The following is a 24,112-nucleotide window of genomic DNA, read 5'->3' as shown; positions in this document are numbered from 1 at the left end:
AGTAATAAGTAATTAAATTAGATAAATAGGTAACCTTAGTCATTATGGATTTACATGGCCACTATTAAATTTTATTTTTTAACAATATTTGTTAAAAAAGGCCCTATTAAAATCTAACTAAATTTCACAGTTTAAAATACATGTAATTTATGACACTGATTCTTAAACGATATTAGAGTAATTACACATTAAAAGCTACAAAACATTTTTGATATTTATGCGTCATTTTAATTTGAAGCCTTCTAAAAATTTTTGCCTAGTTTATATCGATTTCCTTCTCTTTAAGCATCTTTTCTAACAATAATTAGAGATTTGCCTCAATATGCAAACCAATGCTCTCACTAGTTTCTGTGTGCTTTATCTCCTAACTTGTCAACCACTCCACAATATACCTATGATGTTTTACTTGACCTGGTAATAGTTAAATAGTCCAAAACCCCTGATATATGAAGCAAATTATCACTATGTCTGAAAGTAACTACAATATCAGACAAAGGTTTAAACAAGCCTCTTATTGAAAAAGAACTTAGAACAAACATTAAGGCATGTTCTGATGCTAACAAAGTCAATCACGGTGACATAATTAAACAAGAACAGTCAAATTCAAACTAAAAATGTGGACTAGTGGTCAAAGATTATACAATTTAATTTAATCTGGCTCAGTAACCCTATCATATGAGAAAACAGAAATGGAAAATTATAGTAAAGGCTGAAATTATAAACAATTGGGTAATTTACATAATAATAACTTTACATATCTTTGAAGAACTATTTTCTTTTTGTATTCAGTTTCTTTCTTCAGCATGTTTCCTTTTCATTTTAGAATTTTTGGATTTAATTAAAGATTTCTGTTTTTCTAAAAAAACACTGAATGCATTTAGAATGTATAGAAAAAGTGACTAATTTAATTTCTTTAGTAATATGAAATTCAGAAGAAATATGAAATATACATGGTAAAGGTCCGTTACAGAGCTGGTGTGGCACAATTTTTAGAATTTCGTGACACATCAACCAACAAAATCTAGAAATGGCAAAACTTTTAGAATTTAGAGCAGGCGTTGGAAGCAGAATTTAGAAAGGTACTATGCAGTCGAATTTAGGATCCACAGAGATTGGATCAGATGAGATAATGCCTAGTGCCAGTGCTCTGTGTATGCCTAGTGTTCTGTGTATGATGCAATAAGACATATTAGATGGATCTTTTAAATTGTAAGCTTTCAATTTCTTTATTATTAAAAAATCCCTAAATCCCTTTCTATAATGCCTGCACAAGTGATACGATTAGAAGCATTTTTGATATTTCCCATGCTTGAGTCTAGTGAAAAGTAGAGAAAATAAAGGGAAGATAAACATGTTACGAAAAGGATTCTAGTATCAGGAGTAAAACATTCAAATATTATGTCTTTTATTGTTCTTCAGACGTTCTCCAAAGAGTAAGAAATTCATCGCAAACTTTCTGTAAAATATATCCACTATGTGTTGATACCAGGGAGACATTTTTCATTTTGTCACATATTTCTTGAATCTTCTAGAACCGTGGGTCTATAAATCTTGCCTTCAAATCCTTCTAAATGTTTCAAGCTGCAATGTCAAAAATATTAAAGAAAAATCATGCCAACCAATTCTGTAACAGCAAAAAAAAAAAAAAAAAAAAAAAAAAAAAAAAAAAAAAAAAATATTTTGGGAGAAAAAAAAAAAAAAAAAAAGGTAAAAAGTGTAAAATTAATTTTATAGAGAAAACTGATGCATCTTCTGAGAATTTTGAATATTCTGAGACAATTACATGGGAAAAACACTTACTATGAAAAACATAGCTAATTTTGCTTTTGCTAAGAGCTGTTTCTCAAATTATGCTTTACAGCATTATACCTTGTTTATTTTTCAGATTCAAAATATTGTATAAGTTGCCAAAATGAAACTTTATAATATGACAGCAAAAATAAAAATGTTTGATTTTAATGTTATTTTTTAAATATAATTCCAATATATTACCATTATTTTAACGAAATTTATGAATGTCATGATGTTTTAAAAATAATCGCCAAAAAATTCTCAGATTTCGGAATTAAAATTTTTCTATAGAAACTGATCTTAAAATCGTTAAAATGTTGACAAGTCACCAAATTTATAACCGTTTAATAAAAGAATTCACATCCCCAAAAGCGAAAATTGTTTAAAAGCTCTTTATTACAAAAAACGAATTTCGAAATGCTTATGTTTCACTTCTTGCTTTGAAACTCGAGTATCCCATGAAACTCGAGTAAATATTAGAAATAGAAACAAATTATAGCCCATGAACCCATTCAAAAGATAACATATACGTCAGTGAATCGAAAAAATTTTCCTCCAAAATGCTAATTCACACTCAAAATGGCAGTTGAAAAAACAGACAGAAATTTCAGATGATTAAAATTAAGGACATTCTACTGATTTTGGCCAAAATTAAGGACTTTCAAGGACCAAAAATTGATTCCAAAAAATTTAAGGACTTTTAAGGACTGTACGAACCCTGAATAACTTTAAAGAGAGCAAATTGCAGAGTTAAAATCATGTCTGATCCATCAGGCATTCCAGACACTGAAAAGGGGTTGAGACAGGTTGATGCCCTTGCATGCATGTTTTTCAATATCACCCTTGAAAAGGTTATTAGAGATGCCATAATTATAACCAGAGGCACCATATTGCAGAGATCTATACAGTTACTAGCATACACTGATGACATTGACATTATTGGTAGAAGTAAACAGGTGGTTGTGGAGCTAGAGTCAGCAGCCATTAATGAGTGTAAAACAAAAATTATGGCAGTAACTAGCATATAATCCCCTCCCAAATAAATATAAATCCCAAATAAAGTCTTATACTTTCGAGGGCGTTTCTCAGTTTACGTATCTCGGTACTATCATCTCTAATGATAATAATATTAAACTTGAAGTTAAGAATAGATTAATTAGAGCTAATAGATGGCATCATGGTTTAAAGAATTTTTTAGCGTCTAAATTATTAAACCACAAAACAAAAATAAATCTTTATAAAACTTGTATAGACCTATTTTATTATATGGTAGTGAATGTTGACCATTAACAAAAACAGATGAAGAAAGATTTCTAATTTTTGAGGAAATATGCTGTGAAAAATATACAGCCTAATTACAGAAAATAACAGATGGAGAATTTTATTTAACCATGAAATATATAGAAGATACAAACAACCTAATATTGTCCAAGTCATCAAATTTTATTTCATATCAGGTGACTTGGACATATTTTTGGATGTGACAGCTTGAACTTGGTTAAAAAAGTGATCTCTGCAAATGTAGAGGATACCAGGAAAAGACAAAGACCTCACACGAGATGGATAGACTGTGTGGAGGCAGACCTATCAATCAACACACTAAAAATCAATCGATGGCCGACGGTATCGACTAATCAGATCCGTCGGAGACAAGCTTGTAGAGACGACCTTGGTTTGATCCGAAGAAAGCTTATTGAGACGGTTTTGGCCTGTAATAGGCTGTAGTGTAACTGAAGAAGTAGAACAATTTTTTTAAGACCATAAAGGAATGGTCAATATATGCTCATTATACTAAGCTGCTCAAATTATTGGTTCAATAGAGAAAACACGGACATGCAAATGAACTGAACAAATAGCTGTGAAATTGCTTTCTAGATATAAAGTAACCTGGGGACAAAGTAAAATTAACAGCAAAGATGTGGTTTCTAGATAAGAAAATAAAGAATCCAAAGATAATTTTTAAAAAAATCTGAGAGTTCAGATTTAAATGATCACCGAAAGGCAATAATTTAACTGATAAAATATGGTTTATCAGTAGGGATTATGGATAGGGATGGTCCAGGCAATACAGCAAAACATTTTATAGGATATTCAATAAATGTTCATTTAGACCAGGGGTCTCCAAACTACGGCCCGAGGGCCACATCCGGCCCGCGGACAGATTTTGTCCGGCCCGCGGAGAGCTAGCATACTTGAAAACTCCTTTTAGAGAACATATTTTTTATAGCAAATTAAATTTAGTTTACTGAAGTATTCTAATTTTATGTTGAATAATTATTAATATGACATCTACATTGATATGGTCATGGGCTAACTACTCATAACATTGTTGTAGGCTTATTGTTATTTTTTTTGTGATAAGTTGGATAAAGAAACACAGAATTGTAATGAGTAAAGACATGTATAATATGCAGAAAATTTAACTTCAGTACATAATAACTAACAAATTATTGAAATGAATCCAACTAACATTTTATACATTTTAAATAAAAACATAACTTATAACAAGCATAATGACATATGAAATACTAATGAGATTTATGTAATTGAGATTTTCCACTGACAATAGTTTGTAGCTGTGGACTAATTTTACTTGTACCAATTATTAAAATAGATTTAAGATGCTCATCAGTTAATTTAGATCTGTAAACATTTTTTGTGTACTTCATTTTGGAGAAGGTCTTCTCACACAAATAAGTAGTACCAAAAACAGAAAACAGCCCACGAGCAAATTTATGCAAATTATCAAATTGTGTCAGTGGAAGACTCTTATAAAATTCCAACAAAGATGAGTTTTGATATTTGTTCTTAATTATATCAATGCACTGTAGATCAATCATTTCCATTTGAAGTTCCGGGGCTAGGGTTTCAATGTCAGTATCAAAAGGATTCTGAAAAATCTTAATTTGATTCGCAATGGCATCAAAGTCCGAGAAACGAGTATCAAAATTTACTTTCAAAGCACTCAAAGTTTCGATTGCAAAATCGATAGGAAACTCAGTCTCAGTGGTGTGGCTGAATATTTCACATGTTTTAAAATGTGAAAAACATTTACTTCGTAGTTGTGATTGAAACAGTATCAGTTTCTTCCGGAATGATTTGATATTAGTGTATAAATCAGGAAGATGCTGGTTTTCTCCTTGCAATCTCAAATTCAGTTCGTTCACATGTTTTGTCAAATCAACATAGAATGCTAACTTCCACAGCCATGCGTTGTTTTGTAATTCAGTAAGAGGGCGATGCTTTTCATTCAAAAAAATTTCGATCACTGCTCGAAGTTCAAAAAAGCGCTGAAGGACTTTCCCACAACTAAGCCAACGTACAGCAGTATGATAAGGTAAGTCATTTTCTCCAATCTCTTCAATAAATTGTCAGAATTGTCGGTGATTCAACCCAAAAGATCTAATAAAATTAACAGTTGATATGACTGGTTTCAGAACTTCAGACATATCCAAACATTTTCCGCACAAGGACTGTTGATGAATGATACAATGTAAGACTAATGGTTTTGAACCACCGTCATCTTCTACAGCCTTTGACACAAGAGCGACCACTCCTTTATCTTTCCCACTCATGTTTTTGCCTCCATCAGTTGTAATACATTTCAAGTTTTTCCATCGAAGGTTCTTTTGATTAATGGCCATTTCAACTCCTTTAAAAATATCTGTACCAGTAGTTGTGCCATGAATACTATACATATCAAGAAGTTCTTCATGCACTTCATAGCTTTTATCTACTCCTCGAATATAAATCAACACCTGAGCAGTATCTGACACATCCGTTGACTCATCCAAGGCCAAAGAAAACCACTCAACATGTCCATTTTTGTCGAACAGTTGAGAGGATATATTTTCAGCAATGTTTTCTACCCTTCGAGCCACAGTGTTTGCTGACATACTGACAGTTTTTAATAAATTTACCTTTTCAGGGCATATTTCTTCGGCTACTGCAATTATGCATTCTTTGATCATTTCTCCATCGGTGAATGGTTTTCCACGTTTTGCAATTTCAAGAGCCACACGAAAGCTGGCACAAGTTGCAGCCTCTTGTTCAGTTTTGAGTTTTGTAAATGAAGATTGCTGCGATTTCAATCCGCGTTTCATAGCTTCGAATTTTTCTGTCCGCAAACTCCCTGTATATTTTGAGTAATTTCGAAAATGTTTTGTTTCATAATGACGTTTAATGTTATATTCTTTGAGAACGGCTATGCTTTCATTGCAAATCAAACATAGCGCCTTGTTACTGGACTCAATTACGAAATACTGAATGTTCCACTGATCTTTGAATTTTCTGCATTCACTATCAATTTTTCGCTTCTTTTCCATACTACTAAATCACACACAAAAGCAACAATTCAAATCAAAATACTGTTACAAAGATGTCTTAAACTTAAACACGCACAAACACGTTTTAAGGAGGTATGCACTATTTTATTCCACAACAGTGTCATAGGAACTGACTTCTGTACATGCTATTAGCGCCATCTGTTAGTGATGGAAGGTACTACCTATTTCCGCTTGTGTCCACCAGATGTCGTGTCACGTTACTCCTCATGGCTCGTACTCTACGACTAATCTAGAAATTACAGATAATGACAGGAAAATTAATAATATGCAGTGCTGCCGTTTTGCGGACTTTAGTCCGATTTGCAGCCTTTTTTAAACGTTGCGTACTTTTTCGGACTTTTTTATTCATCAGTGGACTATTTCACTTTTTACCACCGGCAACAATGATAATATGGTTTTGGCCCTCGGAACTTACTGGAGTAATCAGTATGGCCCTAAGGCTGGAAAGTTTGGAGACCCCTGATTTAGACTAACACAAGAATGTTATATACAGGTTATAGTATATTTAATGGTGCCCCTTGGATTATTGCTAAGTTGTTTCATTTATGGTAACCTGAATAATTAAATGTTGCAGAAAACCTATTATGATGTAAGTGGCTGCCTGATTGTGGTGAATTTCAATGATTGGGAAAAGATGTGTAAGGGTTTGTTTGTATGTAGGACGTTGGCTAGGTTTTGTGGTTTACACAGTAAAATGGCTCAATGTGGTAAGATTAATATGAAGTTTCTGTATGATTTGGAATGAAAGGGAAATAAAGCATTAATTGACTGGTGTGTAAATGAAGGTTTACTTAGTAGCCATTATAAGTGTCCTGTTTGTAGGAAGGAAATGCGTATGGTCGGGAGATAACGGTGCTACGTGAGGATATTTTTGTGAATTTATGTGGCGACGGTACTATACAGATTCTAGTTCAGATAATTTTAGGAAGTTTCTCGATGCTGTTAAAGAATTTTATTTGACTGAAGACATGGAAATTTTTAAATAAGGTAAGTGGGGTAAAAGTATAGTTTAAGGTACCCCTTGGCGATTTTGGGCGGTACATGGATACCGATTTTGTGCAATTCTTTGACTCGTTATTTAGGCTTGCGAAGCAGCGATTTTTGCCCCAAAAAGCGCCGCTACACAAAGCCAAAATAACAAGACAAACAATTGCACAAACTTGGTATCCATGTACACATCGACTTATTTTCACTTAAAAAAAAAATCCTCAAATTGCACAAAAATGGCATTGCGCACTCCTTTGACTTTATTCATGTACACATCGACCTATTTTCACTTAAAAAAAATTCCTTGAATTGCACAAAAATGGCATTGCGCACTCTTCCATCCATGTACACGTCGACCTATTTTTACTTAAAAAAAAAAAAAAAAAAAAAAAAAAAAAAACACGAAAAACACAGAATTGCACAAACTTGCATTGCGCACTCAATTTACTTTGTCCATGTACACATCGACATATTTTCACTTAAAAAGTCAAAGAAAAACCAATTCTACAATATTGGCAAACAAAAAATACATTTTAAACCAAACAATAAAATAACATAAAGAAGGAAAAACATGTTGTACATTTAAGCACTACCAAAAGCAAATATTCACTTACCATGATTTTCGAGTTCACTTCGTACACCCAGAGCCATGTAAAAATAAAAATATCAATCCTACTCAAATGACTTTTTTCAAACCAGGTACTCTTTCTGATTGAAAGCTTCACATAGTGACCATCTGAACCTTTCTTCCTACAAACCCATTCAAATTCATCTAAACGGTTTTTACGTTCGACTAGTCACATATCCTTCCTACATACAGGACACTTATAATGGCTACTAAGTAAACCGGTTGATCTTTACATTATGGTAACTTGGCGTTTTTTGGCGAAAAACTCTCCTACAGCAACCCTATATTTTTTTCCCCCGCCGCCATTTTGGCTTCACGAAGTAAAGACATGTTTCTTTTCTTTTTATCTACTGAACACTTCTTCCAACAATCTACTAGCCGAATTACACTTATGCTAGAAATTTTATCTAACAAAACTGCTTAATCATGACAAATATTCACTGCAAAATTGGGAAAAAGTGCACAATACCATACTCCTTACGCGTTTTTCAAAATAACACATACACATAAACCATGTACACGCCGACTTATTTTTACTTAAAAAAACATCCCAGAATTGCACAAAAATGGAATTGCGGACACTCTTCACTATATCCATGTACACTGCTTTTTTCTCATAAATTAGAAAAATTTCACGAAAATACATGACAATTTTCTCAATCTTTAAACCCGGTAAAAAGAACATATATGAAATTACCTGATCGCGAAAAGGTATTTACCCTTTCCAAATATGAACATTTCCACATATAAAATAAATAAAATATCCAAAAACTTTTACCTGTAAATCATCTGTTGCATTATACACATCACCAACGAATTCATACCGCAAGCATTACAAATACTTAGTATCAAATATTTAAATTATTTCCATGCATGTTTACTTCAACTCAAACGTATACCAAATTCCTACAAACATAAAATTCACAAAATAACTATCATTTAATTAAAATATCACTAAACCATGTACACGTAGACTTATTTTTACTTAAAAAAACACCCCAGAATTGCACAAAAATGGCATTGCGCACACTCTTCACTACATCCATGTACACTGCTTTTTTCTCATAAATTAGAAAAATTTCACGAAAATACATGACAATTTTCTCAATCTTTAAACCCGGTAAAAAGAACATACATGAAATTACCTGATAACGTATACCAAATTCCTACAAACATAAAATTCACAAAATAACTATCATTTAATTAAAATATAATTAAATTCAAAAACACTACTTAAAATATAAATGAGCACATACATAAAATTAATAAAAATTACCTTACAATCCTAATTACTTTAAACTAAATCATTGCTAATAACAATTTTCCCAATAATACCAAATTCCTTTACTTCCACCTTACATTTAGAACAATGCATAAAAATAATATCCTCAAATAATTAAAAATACTAACTTACCTAATCTTCTTCAGAATCTTGATTACGTGTCCGATAAACTTTTCTTTAGTTACGGCCATGGGATCCAAAAATTCACGAACACTGTTTCACACAACACAGAATAAACCAAATACAAAATTTCCAGATTTTTTCCCGATTCCCCCCTTTTCCGATTCAAGAACCGTAATTTGTCTATTAATATCACATGACATATCCCATGATTTCTCATTTCCCTCACACAAAATAATGCGTAATCGGAACTGAGTACTGCTCACATTATTACCAAAGTCCCAGGTAGTAACCTTTATCGCCTTCAAAATGTCGCCAAACTACCAGTTACCATATTGTAAAGATCAACCAGTAAACCTTCATTTACACACCAGTCAATTAAAGCTCTTCCCCTTTCACTCCAAATCGTACAGAAACTTCAAAATTACTACATTCGGCCATTTTACCATCTAAAGAATCAAACCAACACACACCACAAAAACGCTTACAAAACATCCCATGATTCAAAATTTCCCAGAATCATGCACCCGATTACATCACAATAGGGTTTCCATAACATTCAACTACTCAGGCTACCATAAATGAAACAACAACTTGGCGATAAATCAAACAACAACCTTGCCATAATACAAAGGGTACTTTAAAGTCTACTCTACGCGGTAAGTGGATATTTCCTTTGTGTGGTGTTTAGATGAATTTCCTTTTTTATGTTATTTCATTGTTTAAAATGTAGTTTATTGAGTTTATACATATATATATTTTGACTCTAGTGTAGACTTAGCTGCGCCTTTGACCATTTTAAGTGAAAATAGATTGATGTGTACATGGAAGTCAAGGGAGTGTGCAATTCTCTGATTTTTTTACATGAAAATAGGTCGATGTGTACATGGATACTGAGTTTGTGCAATTCTTTTGCTTGTTATTTTGGCTTTGTGTAGCGACGTTTCTTGCGCCAAAAATCACCACTACACAAAGCCAAAAAATTGCACAAACTTGGTGTCTATGTACCGCCAAAAATAGCCAGCTTTTGCCAAGGGGCACCCGTAATCTTATGCATATTTAAAAAATGAAAAAATATGCAATGTAATTCTATTAAAAATATTTAATGTTTTTAATTATATATATCATGAATTAAATGTATTTTTTTAAAATCAAACAGCTTAAAGAGTTAAAAAATAATAATGTATCTACTGCTTTTAAATAGTTTAGTTTGTTGATTAAATATAAAAGAATAATATCTCATATTTTTCTGAATGACAACACATTTGTATGAAAAATGAAACGACGCAAAATCATATTTAGAGACTATAGCTCTTTTGGGCTAAAATATCCTTAGCAAAGGAAATAGCAAGCTAGCCAAACGCTACACTTAGACTGGTAAAATTATAAAATTAAAACACAAGGTAGAATCCTGTTTTTAAAAAAATAAATAGTATTTATTAGCTTTCACTTATCAATATTTATATACATAGCCAGGGCTGGATTTATGTATAAGCTACAGAAACTATAGCTTAGGTCCCTCCAAAAATTAAAATATAGTATAACAGACTTATAAAGGGCCCTATATCTCATACAGCTTAGGGCCTTATCAAGTCTAAATCTGGCTATGATCATAGTTAATGCTTTGCACAAGATGCCCAGATATTGGTTTTAAAAAAAATGATTTACTTATAAGGTACAATATTTTATTATTTTATCTCTATTGTCCCCCCCCCGAATACTGTTGTTTGCCAACAAGATATTTTGGAATTTGGCCAGTATCCTCTGTAAATAGGTAGCTGCCCATGCCTGAAGCAGGACCAGATCGTAAACACAGCTTATGTAATTAATTTTATACTCTGGTATCTTTTGGTTAACATAATGCCAGCTGTAATTTAAGGCCAAAACATTAAATGTGGTAACTTGTTTATATTCACCTGACAAGTAACTATGTAATAATATCGTAAGTGGGAAGAATGGACATTGATACAATAATTTCTCAACATTTTCAGCTTTTTTTTTTGTTTGTTTGTTGAAGTGCTTTTTTTCTTCTCTTTCTTAAAAAGAAAAAATCAGCATGGATTTTTCAATTTGCAAACTGTCATACGATGAAGAGTTCTGAATAAATTCTTCCAATACAATGGTGTCGTTCATACTGATGCTTTGCAGAGATGCAAGTTTCACTATTGGTGTTTCTCACTTATAAATTTTTTTTCATTAATTGTTCTAGTACAGAATTCGGTGAATCTTTACATTATGGTAACTTGGCGATTTTTTGGCAAAAATGTGGCAACCAATCCTGATATAGCAACCTGCTAGTTTTGTTTTGAACGGCTTTTTGTTTTCACAAAGTAAACGTTTTTTTTTTTTTTTTTTTTTACTCAACAATTTTCCAACAATCTGCTAGCCGAATTACAGTTATACTAGAACTGTTATGGAAGAAAAATGCAGTTGATCTTTACAATATGGTAACTGGTAGTTTGGCGACATTTTGGAGGCGATAAAGGTTACTACCTGGGACTTTGGTAATAATGTGAGCAGTACTCAGTTCTGATTACGCATTATTTTGCGTGAGGGAAATGAGAGATCATGGGATATGTCACGTGATATTAATGGACGAATTACGGTTCTTTAATCGGAAAAGGGGGGAAATCGGGAAAAAATCTGGAAATTTTGTATTTAGCTTTATTCTGTGTTGTGTGAAACAGTGTTGGTTAATTTTTGGATCCCATGGCCCTAACTAAAGTGAATTCGAAATGGGTATTTAGGCATTGTGATAAAGAGAAGTTTGCTTTTTATTTAGCGGAGGAAGTATGGAGGAAAAATTCGCAGAAAAAATCTTTCAATAATTTTATTGAATGAATTAGAAAAGTGTATCCGCCACGTAATCAAGATTCTGAAGAAGATTAGGTAAGTTAGTATTTTTAATTATTTGAGGATATTATTTTTATGCATTGTTCTAAATGTAAGGTGGAAAGGAATTCGGTATTATTGGGAAAATTGTTATTAGCAATGATTTAGTTTAAAGTAATTAGGATTGTAAGGTAATTTTTATTAATTTAATGTATGTGCTCATTTATATTTTAAGTAGTGTTTTTGAATTTAATTATATTTTAATGAAATGATAGTTATTTTGTGAATTTTATGTTTGTAGGAATTTGGTATACATTTTAGTTGAAGTAAACGTGCATGGAAATAATTTAAATATTTGATACTAAGTATTTGTAATGCTTGCGGTATGAATTCGTTGGTGACGCGTATAATGTAATAGATGATTTAGAGGTAAACGTTTTTGGATATTTTATTTATTTTATATGTGGAAATGTTCATATTTGTAAAGGGTAAATACTTTTTCGTGATCAAGTAATTTCATATATGTTCTTTTTACCGGGTTTAAAGATTGAGAAAATTGTCATGTATTTTCGTGAAATTTTTCTAATTTATGAGAAAAAAGCAGTGTACACTGTTCAAAAATAAAAATGGGACAGTGCTATATCTCCCGTTCTACTGGGCCGATTGACAAAATTCAAACTGCGTTTTTCATGTCTCGAAAGCGCGACTTAGGATATATATTAGATTTATATATAGCACTATTCTAACATAGGTATTTTGACACAAAATCGGACTTTTTCTGAAATAACATACCAATTTTTTTCCATATTTCAATTCTACGACTCAAATTATGCCAGAATACCAAGTTTTGTAAAAATCGCACGACTAGTTTTTAAAATATTAGCTCTCAAAATTTTAGCTCCTCAATGTTAATTGAATTTGGCAAATATTTATTAATATCTCTTTTTTTATTAAACTTTTTTGATTTTTTCTCTCACATTTCGAAATTTAGGTTCATTCCAAATAAAATTTACCCATTTTTTGTGTTTTATTTTTTAAATTTCTATTTTTAAATAATTTTTATAAATTTTTCGAAAAAAATTTTGAATTATAACCTATAAAATTTTTACCATCATCATAAAGTAGGTGTATTTTTAAACATATCTGCAAAAAATTAGACTTTTTTATTCAAAATTTTCTAAGATATACACGAATTTACATATTTTCGCGTTTTGAAATTTGGCATGTTTTTTTTTAGCGATAATAGCGCCAAATGTGGTCTATGGATTTTTGTTACACTGAATTGCCACAGCTATTTTTAACCTTTAATTTCAAGTAAAATTTTACGGAGAATTAATTATATGATTTTTTCCTCTCAATAAGGCGTAATAAATATTTATTAATACTATATGAAAATCTATTTTTTAAATTATAGATGATATTATTCAAATTTTTAACAATTTTTTAAAATTTCTCTCTTTCTTCCTTTTTTTAAAAAAATAAGAGTACATTTTTCTAAGAGTAAATTTTTACCTTCGGCGTTTTATCGTCTGCTACTTTACTTCGTTTAAATCCAATTGTCTAAAACTGAGAATTTTCGTTTAATGTTTATTTGAATTTTATGACATTAACTGCATAATTTATTTCTAAACAAACTGTTGCTTTTGAAATGGCTGAAAGAGCGGCAGATACTACCATCCATATTTTTAAAGCACAGTATATTTTTATAGAAACATAAGATTTAGAATAATCATTTATATAAGTCAAATTATGATATAAACATACAACCCTCTAGAGACTGAATTAGTGGAAGTTCAATGGTTATGTAGAAATGATCTGCAGCTACTTAATGGCTGGATAAGCCCACCAGCGGCCGAGCGGTAAAGTCGCTGAACACTGGTAGTTCGGTCCGAGGTTCGAATCCCGCGAACGGGCTGGCTGCATGGGCGTTTTCGTGGTTTTCCCCATGTGTAACGTGTATACGAGCCAGTTTCCCTTAGAAAGTCCTCCACGAAGGCATCCCTCCTCTTAAGCAGATAGCCCTAGTGTGCTTTGCCATAATTAAAAATTAAAATGGCTGGATAAGTCAGCAGCTTCTGTGGACAAGTAAGAACAATTATATAAACGACACACAACATTCTGGATTCAATTAACAACGAGGATACGATGTTTATTAAATGAATTTAAGAAGTTTTAACACATAAAAAAACCAACTCATTTTTTATCCTAAAATGTATTTTTGTTCGCAGCGTATTTTCATTATATCCTTAAAATTCAAATTTGGAATGTAATTGTCAAGAACTGAATCCTAATCATCAGTAATATAATAAGTAATCATTACGGTTATTAATAATCCTTCTTATAAAGTAATTGCAAATATTTCAAAAAACTTTGTCTGAATGCAAATATTTTTCTATGCAAAATTTTTAATTTTATATTAATCAAGATTGCACACGATATTATTTATTTGCACTTCAATTTTTACCGTCAGCTCTAGTAGAAGTTACAAATCAATTATATTTAATTAAGGATTGGATTGGATTATTTAATTATGGCAAAGCACACGAGGGCTATAAGCCTAAATGGAGGGATGCCTTCGTGGAAGACTTTCTAAAGTAAACTGGCTCATAGACACATTACACATGGGGAAAACCGCTAAAACGCCCAAGCAGCCAGCCCATTCGCGGGATTCGAACTTCAGACCGAACTACCAGTGCTCAGCGTCTTAACCGCTCGGCTGCTGGTGGGCTATTTAATTAAGGAATGACCATCTGAATTTAGAAACAGCGTACCGTAACAGCAATTCAAGTATTGGTGCCGTATCTTTTATGTTACTCCCGATTGGCAAGCTACATGATTTTTAATGTAGTGGTGTGTATTTAATTATGGCAAAGCAAACTAGGGCTATCTGCCTAAGGGGAGGGATGCCTTTCGTGGAGGACTTTCTAAGGGAAACTGGCTCGTATACACGTTACACATGGGGAAAACCACGAAAACACCCGTTCACGGGATTCGAACCTCGGACCGAACTACTAGTGTTCAGCGACTCTACCGCTCGGCCGCTGGTGGGCCCCATGATTTTTAATGAGTATTCGGGTTTTGCTAGTAAGTTCATTTGGAAATCGCGCTTAAACTAGGTTAGTTGGTTATTTGAACATAGAAAGAACATGGGAGCTATTTGGTTAAGATGCTTTCATAGAGAACCTTTGTAAAGAGAACCTAGAAAACTACGAAAACCAACCATGCAGCCTGGGTTAGACTTCGCAACAAACAATTAGTATTTAACAATCTTCAAATGCTAGGCAACTGGTGAGGCTCCAATTAAATCTCCAATTTAATATTTTATTTGTAAATATTTAAAATATTGTTGTATACTTAGACACAAAAAGCAGAATTTAAGTTTTGTTAACTCGTTAATAAACTACCAAGCCGTAGTGCAAATGAATATTCAATTTCTTTTGCAATAATTGTATTCACTTAATATTCTTGGAATATGAGCTAAAGAAGGAACGTTCTCAGAAGATTAAAGAAGTGTTTAAATCCAGTGATATAAGGTTTGTTTTAGAAGCTCAGGATCAAAACGATTCTGCAATTGCCCCAATAGTTGACTTGTAAATGGCTGTGAATTAAGCAGATGACTTTTAATCTTACGTTTTCAGTCAGACAACGTATTCCAAATGTTTTGTATTGCATGATAATGCATCTTTTCATTATTCAATAACCAGTCGGAGAACCGCTTGTGTTCCGAAAATAAGTATGTGTACTCAATCTTCCTGCATGTTTTTCAAATTTGTCTTCTTGTGATTTTTTTCTTTCCCCCAAACTAAAGTTGCCTCTCAAAGGAAAGTTTTTTGATATTGAAGAGACAAAAGGAGTATGACATCTACTTTTAGAGGCATGTCAAAAACAAATCTCTATCTTTTTTTATTACACTCTGATTACTTCACTAACATACAGTGAATATATATTAAATCTTTTACTTCAGCTTAAGTAATTCGGAATTTTTGACGGAATTCTTGTCGGAACTAAGACTTAGAAGATAAGTCAAATTAAATATTTCGATAACCCAATAAATTCAAGGTCGAATTTCAAAATTTTATTTTCGAAGGAAGGGGAAATTTTTTCAGTTTTGGTCCATTATCCTAAGTATATTTGCTTCGATTCTTTATTTTTCCATAAAAGCGAAAAATTTACGTATGGTATACATATAACACATAGCTTCAAATGAAAATTTAATAATATACGGAGTGGTTATAATTAAAGTTCCACATTGAAACGGTCATAAAACGAAAACTACTGGATCAAATGTTATCAAGCTTAGTAATCGTGTAAAGGAGGTCATAGGAATTTATTTTCCGGGAAAAAAAGGAAGTTCGAAACCTCACCACCAGGGGGGAAATGGCGCTGTATACAATATTGTTAAACGAAATATGGGTCGGAATCTAACTTAACCTTTTGTTACACGGGTTTAATATGTTGTATATATACCCTTAAGAAACTTTGAAGTAAGCAAATTACCATTTAAAGGCGTTAAATTCGATAAACGTTGAGTGCGCCATCCGTGTAAGTGAGAAATTCGTCCGTGAAAACCACGAATTAGCGATTAGAAAATGTGAGATCGCAAATCACTCGCACAAGTCCGTACAATCTGGAAATCATTTTCTTACAGATCGCTAATTTGTAATTTTTGAAGCCTGAATTCAGCCCTAAAACATAAAGATACTGATTCAAAACGCTTTTAATCGATTTGGGCCGAAGAAATCCCTCATGTTATCTATCTAGTTCCATTGCATTCTCCTACTGCATTCGATTGCATAGCAGTCATTCCACACTGTTTAGTGTTGAATGACAGCTACTTTTATAACTGAACCATTTTTCTCTGAAGAGCAGTCGACAGCTGGACCACTGTGATTGCAGCTCACTTAGAGTCAATGTTAAAATGTTTCGTGATACATGAACTGCAGTAACATGGCATTTTAGATACTACGATTTTTATGCAAGGCTGGGTCCCACCTGACGTGTGTCGCACAGTTACTTAGGCAACATTTCACGAATGAACGTCTTATAGGCCAAAACTTCCCCTCTTTCCACCAGTCCGCAACCTCTGTGACTTTTAGCTATGGGGTTTTCTCAAAAGCACTGTTTATGGTGATAGTCTAAACAATTTGGCAGAAATGAAAAATGTGATACACTGACATGTCCGTAACATTCCTCCTGATATGCTAAGAGCTGCTGTTGAGAATGCAGTAACGGGATTTAACTTGCTTTCGGAAAAAGCTGGACGCTACATTGAACATGCTTTGTAACACGTTTCGGAAAATATTAAACATATTTTAAACAGATGTTTTCGTGTCTTATTTCATTTATCAATCTTGTATACAGTGCCAATTTCCCCCTGATGGTGAGTTTTTGAATTCTTTTTTTTATTTTCCGCGGAAAATAAATTCCCGTAACCTCCTTTACACGATTCCCAAGTTTGATAATATTTGGTACGGTAATTTTCCTTTTATGACCATTTCAAATTTGAACTTTAATTATAACCACCATGTAAATTAAACTTTAAAAATTTGACAGTTTGGTTCAAGTCCCAGCTTTAAATATATATATATAAATATAATCTTTTATATTAATTCTCTTAAAAAGAATGTTTTAAGAAGCTAATTTTTCTCTCGCGTTATAGATTGTATAAAAAAACATGATCTTTAATATGATTTAGATTGTTTCAGCCGATATAAGAATCGGGTTACTCGGTGGTACAGAATAAACCCTGCTGGACTGTTTTATTTCTTTGTCATTTAGCAAAAATCTTTTAATTAAAATATTTATCCTTTGGACTTCGCTTTAAACTTTATTTATAGTTAAAATGACTAGAAAATGAAAAGCTGTCTTCAGCTGAAACGCAATTCATGTAATTGATATTTTTAAAAATTGACAAGAATGCAAAATTTATGGAAGTCTAGCAATCGAAAAGTCTTAATTTTCTTGTGTGTGCACTGAAAATAACTGTAGAAGGAAAGAAGAAAATTAGGGAGAAAAGTAAGCAAAAATTTGCAGGGAAATTTGGCTGTCAGACATACCAAGATGTTTCAAAAAGTTGGATGCTTTTGAATATACTTTCAGGATATTTCAAAGAATTTAGGTGTTTAAAGAAAAAACATTTGGACGTGTACACCAGCAAATACCATCAATTGAGCTTGTGGTTAACAGAAAAGACAAAAACGATATCATTGCAGATTAAAGTGAAGAGCGACTGGTTGTAGACTATATGGTTGTATAAATTTAAATTACGTTATAGAACATCACATCGTATCATAAATTGAGAATCCTATGATATTATCATTCGAATTATTTGAATATTCAGGAGTTTATCCAGTGATGTATGTGGATGTCACCTAAAGACGTTTTCTTTTTTTCCTCCTGATGATACAGCGGCCGAGCGGTAAAGTCGCTGAACGCTGGTAGTTCTGTCCGAGGTCCGAATCCCGCGAACGGGCTGGCTGCATGGGCATTTTCGTGGTTTTTCCCATGTGTAACGTGCATGCGAGCCAGTTTCCCTTAGAAAGTCCTCCACGAAGGCATCCCTCCCCTTAGGCAGATAGCCCTAGTGTGCTTTGTCATAATTAAATAAACCAAAACCTCTTTATGAAACCAGTCTTTCCTTTCATCTCATACCTTCAAAATGTTTAGCCTCTAAAGACTGATAAAGGCTCTGACCAAATATTGATGAAATGGATTGAATTGGATTATTAAGTTACGTAGCAGGGGTATCTGCCTAAAAGGAAGGATGCCTTTGTGAAGAACTTTCTAAGGGAAACCAGCTGGCATACACGGTACACATGAGAAAATACACGAAAACGCCCATGCAACCAGCCCGTTTACCGGGATTCGAACCCCGGAGTGAACTACCAGTGTTCAGCGACTTTACCGCTCGGCCGTTTGTGGGCCTTTATGAAATGGAAGGCGATAACTTTATTTAAAATGATTGTAAAAAATATCAAGATATTTCGAAAATTTGGATGCTTTTTAATATAGTTGTGGAATGCCTAAAGAAAAAGAGCAAGAATAAAGTAGAATGCCTGAACAAAAAGAAAAGAAAAAATAAATTTTTGGGTAAAATTTAGTATTTGTATTTTTTTTTAAATTTAAAACTTTTTAATTTTATGATATTTGATTCTTACGATTTCAAAAATAAAATATTTGACTAAAATATGAATAATATTTAAGAAGCCAAATGTAGGATAAAATTGTGTAAAGCAATGGGCACAATGATAAAACTGTTTAAAGCAGTGTATGCAATTCATCCTAAGTTAAAATGTCGGTTATACATCTCTCTTATTTATATATATCTTTTCTGAACGGAACATTGAAAGGCGTGTTAATTGTGCTTTACTGTATTTTCTCTTTTAATATATGCAGTTTTCAAACGCATCGTAGTCCGGGTTACAAAGTATTCCTCCGAAAGAAACGCAATTCAAATAAATAAAATCAAATTCTGGAAAATTTATAATAATAAATATATTAAAAATGCTCAATTCGAAGGAATTAATAGAAAATTTTAAAACAATTATCTGAAGAGACAATGCAACACAAACAATTAAAAGTATAAAAATTTAAAAATTACCTAAAATAATAACTATGACAAAAAATATATATAAAGAAAACTATTTGAAAAAAAAAAACACTGAACCTTTATTTACGCAGTTCGAATAGGTAAATAGAAAATTTTAAAACAGTTATTCGAAAAAAACCATGCAACTTAAACAATTAAAATGGAATTCGAAAAAGAAAAAATTACTTAAAATAATAAGTTATAATTAAAAATATAATATAAAGAATATTATTTGGAAAAAAGGAACGATGGTGACTTTTTTTCCTCTCACGGAAAGAAACTAGGTTGCCATATATTAAGAAGTTCGCCAAGTGAACTATTCTTGGCGCAAACTGACAAAAAAGTGCCAACATAAATTTGTGAATTTCTCCGTAAATTTCGCTCCAAAATTTACAAAATTTCATATTTAGGCGTAATTTGAGTCGTAGAATTGAAATATGTAAAAAAATTGGTATGTTATTTCAGAAAAAGTCCGATTTTGTGTCAAAATACCTATGTTAGAAAGTGCTATATATAAATCTAATATATATCCTAAGTCACGCTTTCGAGACATGAAGAACGCAATTTGAATTTTGTCAATCGGCCCAGTAGATCGGGAGATATAGGACTGTCCCATTTTTTTTTTTGAGCAGTGTACATAGATATAGTAAAGAGTGTGCGCAATGCCATTTTTGTGCAATTCTGAGATGTTTTTTAAGTAAAAATAAGTCGGCGTGTACATGGTTTATGTGTATGTGTTATTTTGAAAAACGTGTAAGAAGTATGGTATTGTGCACTTTTTCCCAATTTTGCAGTGAATATTTGTCATGATTAAGCAGTTTTGTTTGATAAAATTTCTAGCATAAGTGTAATTCGGCTAGTAGATTGTTGGAAGAAGTGTTCAGTAGATAAAAAGAAAAGAAACATGTCTTTACTTCGTGAAGCCAAAATGGCGGCGGGGGAAAAAAATATAGGGTTGCTGTAGGAGAGTAGGTTGCCAAATTTTCGTCAAAAAATCGCCAAGTTACCATAATGTAAAGATCAACCAAAAATGCTTAATCACGACGAAGATTAGGTGCGAAATTGGGAGAAAGTGCAGAATCGCAAACTGCTTGCCGTGTTTTTAAGAATTGCACATTCACGGTATCCATGTACACGTCGACATATTTTCACTTAAAAAAAAATCTCAGAATTGCACAAAAATGACATTGCACACACTCTTGACTTTATCTATGTGCACATCAACTTATTTTCACTTAAAAAGTCAAAGAAAATTGACAAAAATCCAATTCTTCTTACTCTTGTAAAAAGTGCCAAACAAATAAGTGGGCGATTCTGCACTTTAGCAGCAAAATTGTTTCTAAGTTCTTATTAGCTAAAATCACGATCGGAATTTTCCAGAAAATGTCACATTACATGTCTCATAATCTCTCATTTCTCTGAGACAAAATAATCTGTGATTCAAACTGTGTACTTCTCAGATTATTGCTAAAGTCCTAGCTAGTAACCTTTATCGCCTTACCAAAATGTCGCCAAACTACCTGTTACCATATTCTAAAGATTAGCCCAGAATTCATCATATGCAGCCAATTTAAAGTGTCTGTTGCTTTTCACAGATCAGCTTAAAAATCAGTTACCTACATGTTTGCGAATGCTCTCCAAAGTTCGCAAAAAGTTTACAACTTTTCAGTCACTCTCTCAATAATTAAAAAATACTGAATCTTTTTTTTTTAAATATACACACTTTAATAAAAAAGCAACCAAAAATCTCAGGGGGAAAATTAAGGACTGATGCTTATTCCACCTGCCTTCGCATAGCTACTCAGAAGTTGAAATAAACATATTACCACAATTAGTGCAAAATTATATCTGTCATTCTACTAACTGAATACCAGGCCTAATTCTAAGGTATATTTTGATTTAAACATACTTTCTAATATTCCCCTTTCACTTACAGATAAGTTTTTCATTTATACCAAATTCTCTGTATTAGAAGGCAGACTTATATGCCAAGTCCATACGGTATCTACACTTCTTAAGTATAAATTTTAGAATAAAGGTGAGGTATGCCAAATAAAAAAAAAAAAAAAAAAAAAAAAATATAACCTAAAATATTATATTTCGTTTGTTCCACATATCTGATATTCTGACAAAATAAGATCTTCTGAAATGAAGCCTAATAAATTTTCTTCCAATGAATAAAACAATACGTTCGAATATACCTTCAAAATATGTATAATCAATTTTGTAAAGAACAATCGACATTTTTCGTCTTTAACTTAATAAAAATGGAATTTTAACAGTCCAAATACAAAGTAAATTGACATGAAAAGCAATTTAATATAGCCAAGGAATCAAATATTAGAAACAAAATCGTTCAGAATGGTATCGATAATGGAGAAAATTAACAAGATATCTCATCCGATTTCAGTTTATTAATCCGAAAAAGAATAGGATTGAATTAATAAACTGTACATACAACTTCTTTCTCAAAAATATTTCTTAAATTGTAAAATACACAGAACAAAAAATCGATTAATTATGAAAGCATTTCTTAAAAATTAAATATATGAAAGAATATTATGAACCTGTTCGAACCACTTTTCAGTGCAATTGACAGATAATCTTTCCATACCGCCTCCTCTAAATAAAAACACAAATTATATTAAAGGTGTCGACCGCACATACATAAATCAATAGTCTACAAACCGCTACAAACAGACAACGTGCTACGTACCGTTGCCAAACCTCTAATGTAGTATGTTGTTGCTGCGTTGTTGTGACTTATCTAACTTTTCCTAATCACATATCAGAACAACCTGACGAAATTCACGGTGGCAAAGAGTGCAAAAGACTGCGATTGTTGCTCGCCAGAACCTTGAAAGTCATAAAGGTGACAGTATGATTTTGCTGAATACCGCCCCAATTTTGATGGAGGGGGACGTCCTCTTCTTCTACCACCAATCTGTCGAGAGGACCTTCAGCTAGTGGAATATTTAGGAAGCCTCCCATGTCGCACAGACACTATACATTTACTCAATGTTTTCTCCGGGATTCGAAACGTTCTGTGCCTTTTTCCTACAATTAAATAATAGCAAAGAGAAGTTAAAAAATATTGTCCACCCTTCTAGTATCGAAATTAAAGCTGTGAATTGCTGTGAATTCTAATTCACAGCTACTAGATTTTAACGAACTTAGTAGCTGAAGTTTAAGGTTTTAAGGAACCTAGTGGTTGCAGAAAGTGTTTACGTACCTAGGTTGCTTTTCTTGGTGAGTTTTTATCATCAAATAGTCATCAATAATGTAAATCACATATATTTAAAATGAAGTGGATAAAATGTGCATAAAATTATTGTATATGTATCGAACTCATTAACTCTACATACGTAGGGAACTTAGAAACAACGGGCCAGCAATGGTTACCAGTATTTAGTAATGATTTTAGAAGTGACATACTCATGTTTGAATGGGTATGGACATAAAATATAGAGGGTGTTTGGAAAAATATCTGGCACAATTTCAAAGGTTGGTAAAGAGGACCAAAACAAACACTTTTTGTCATAGGATGTGAGTCCTGAACGGTCTTAAAATGATAAGAGGCCACATTTAAATTAGGCAGTGATAAAGGAGGCTGCATAAGTTGATATACCTATAAATGCGACTTTTGTGAAATTATTATAGTTTTTGTATAGTTTTAGCACTTTATTGCATTGAATAATGCATTATTGCATTGAAATAATGCAAAAAATATTGCCATTTACTAAAATAAAAATTTACAATATAAAATATTTTTGTATTCACATAACGCTAATAACTTATCATAGCACTAACCTTTAACAATTTTTAATAAGCAACTACATATATTTAAATGTTTCAAATCAAAATGATACAGTAGAAGCATTTTTCAATAAATTTATTACATTATAAAGAAAAACAATAGAAAAGTAATAAATTAAGTTGTAAAAATATGTAATAATGAAATGTATATAATGAAATGTCGCTCATATAATTCAAGGAGCCAAGTTGGCGCAACCAAGGCTGTTCTCCGGAGAATATCCGAATTTGATCGTACGATATTTTCTGCTATTTCCAATTCCGAGAAAAGGATTTTATAAATCAACTAACATTGTTAATATATACTCCAATTTTATATTTTGTCTAATATAAATCACACAAGCTTCTCATTAAGGCACGTACCGTGTATCGCAGTCAGCAAGTTTCACAAAAATTGATTTCTAAATATACAAGGCGTGGCTATTAATTTCCAGGACTGCTCTAATAACGCCAGAAGAGATGATGTGAAAAACGTAACCTTTTAATATGTTTCGAAGTAATCCCCATCTGCTGTAATACACTTCTGTGCTTGGCTGTATAAGTTGTGGAAACAACTTTTAAAGTGCTCTTTCGTAAGGCTGTTCAATGTCGACGCTACGCTGCACGACAATACCCGCCCCCATATTGCCTTGCCAGTGAAAAGGTTTTTGGCTAAACATGAGGTTGTGGAGCTGCACCATCCGCCATACTCTCCTGACTTTGCCCCCTCAGACTTCTTTTTGTTT

General features: G+C 32.4%; 1 protein-coding gene across 1 annotated transcript in view; it reads right to left on the bottom strand.

Moving 5' to 3' along the window:
* The window catches only part of Noc1 (Nucleolar complex protein 1), a 79,120-nt gene extending 56,836 nt beyond the window's left edge, over positions 1-22,284 (bottom strand). Inside the window, exon 1 of the mRNA XM_085806787.1 lies at positions 22,142-22,284. Within this exon, the coding sequence (XP_085662913.1) occupies positions 22,142-22,186 (45 nt within the window). The 5' untranslated portion in view covers positions 22,187-22,284. The remainder of the gene's footprint in view (positions 1-22,141) is intronic.
* Between the last annotated feature and the right edge of the window lie 1,828 nt (positions 22,285-24,112).

Source organism: Stegodyphus dumicola, chromosome 12 (assembly GCF_044657685.1).
Source record: "Stegodyphus dumicola isolate Sdum_Otavi_A_Nest chromosome 12, ASM4465768v1".
NCBI lineage: Eukaryota > Metazoa > Arthropoda > Arachnida > Araneae > Eresidae > Stegodyphus > Stegodyphus dumicola.
Note: the sequence above shows the minus strand (reverse complement) of the source record. Positions and strands in the feature narration are given on the sequence as shown.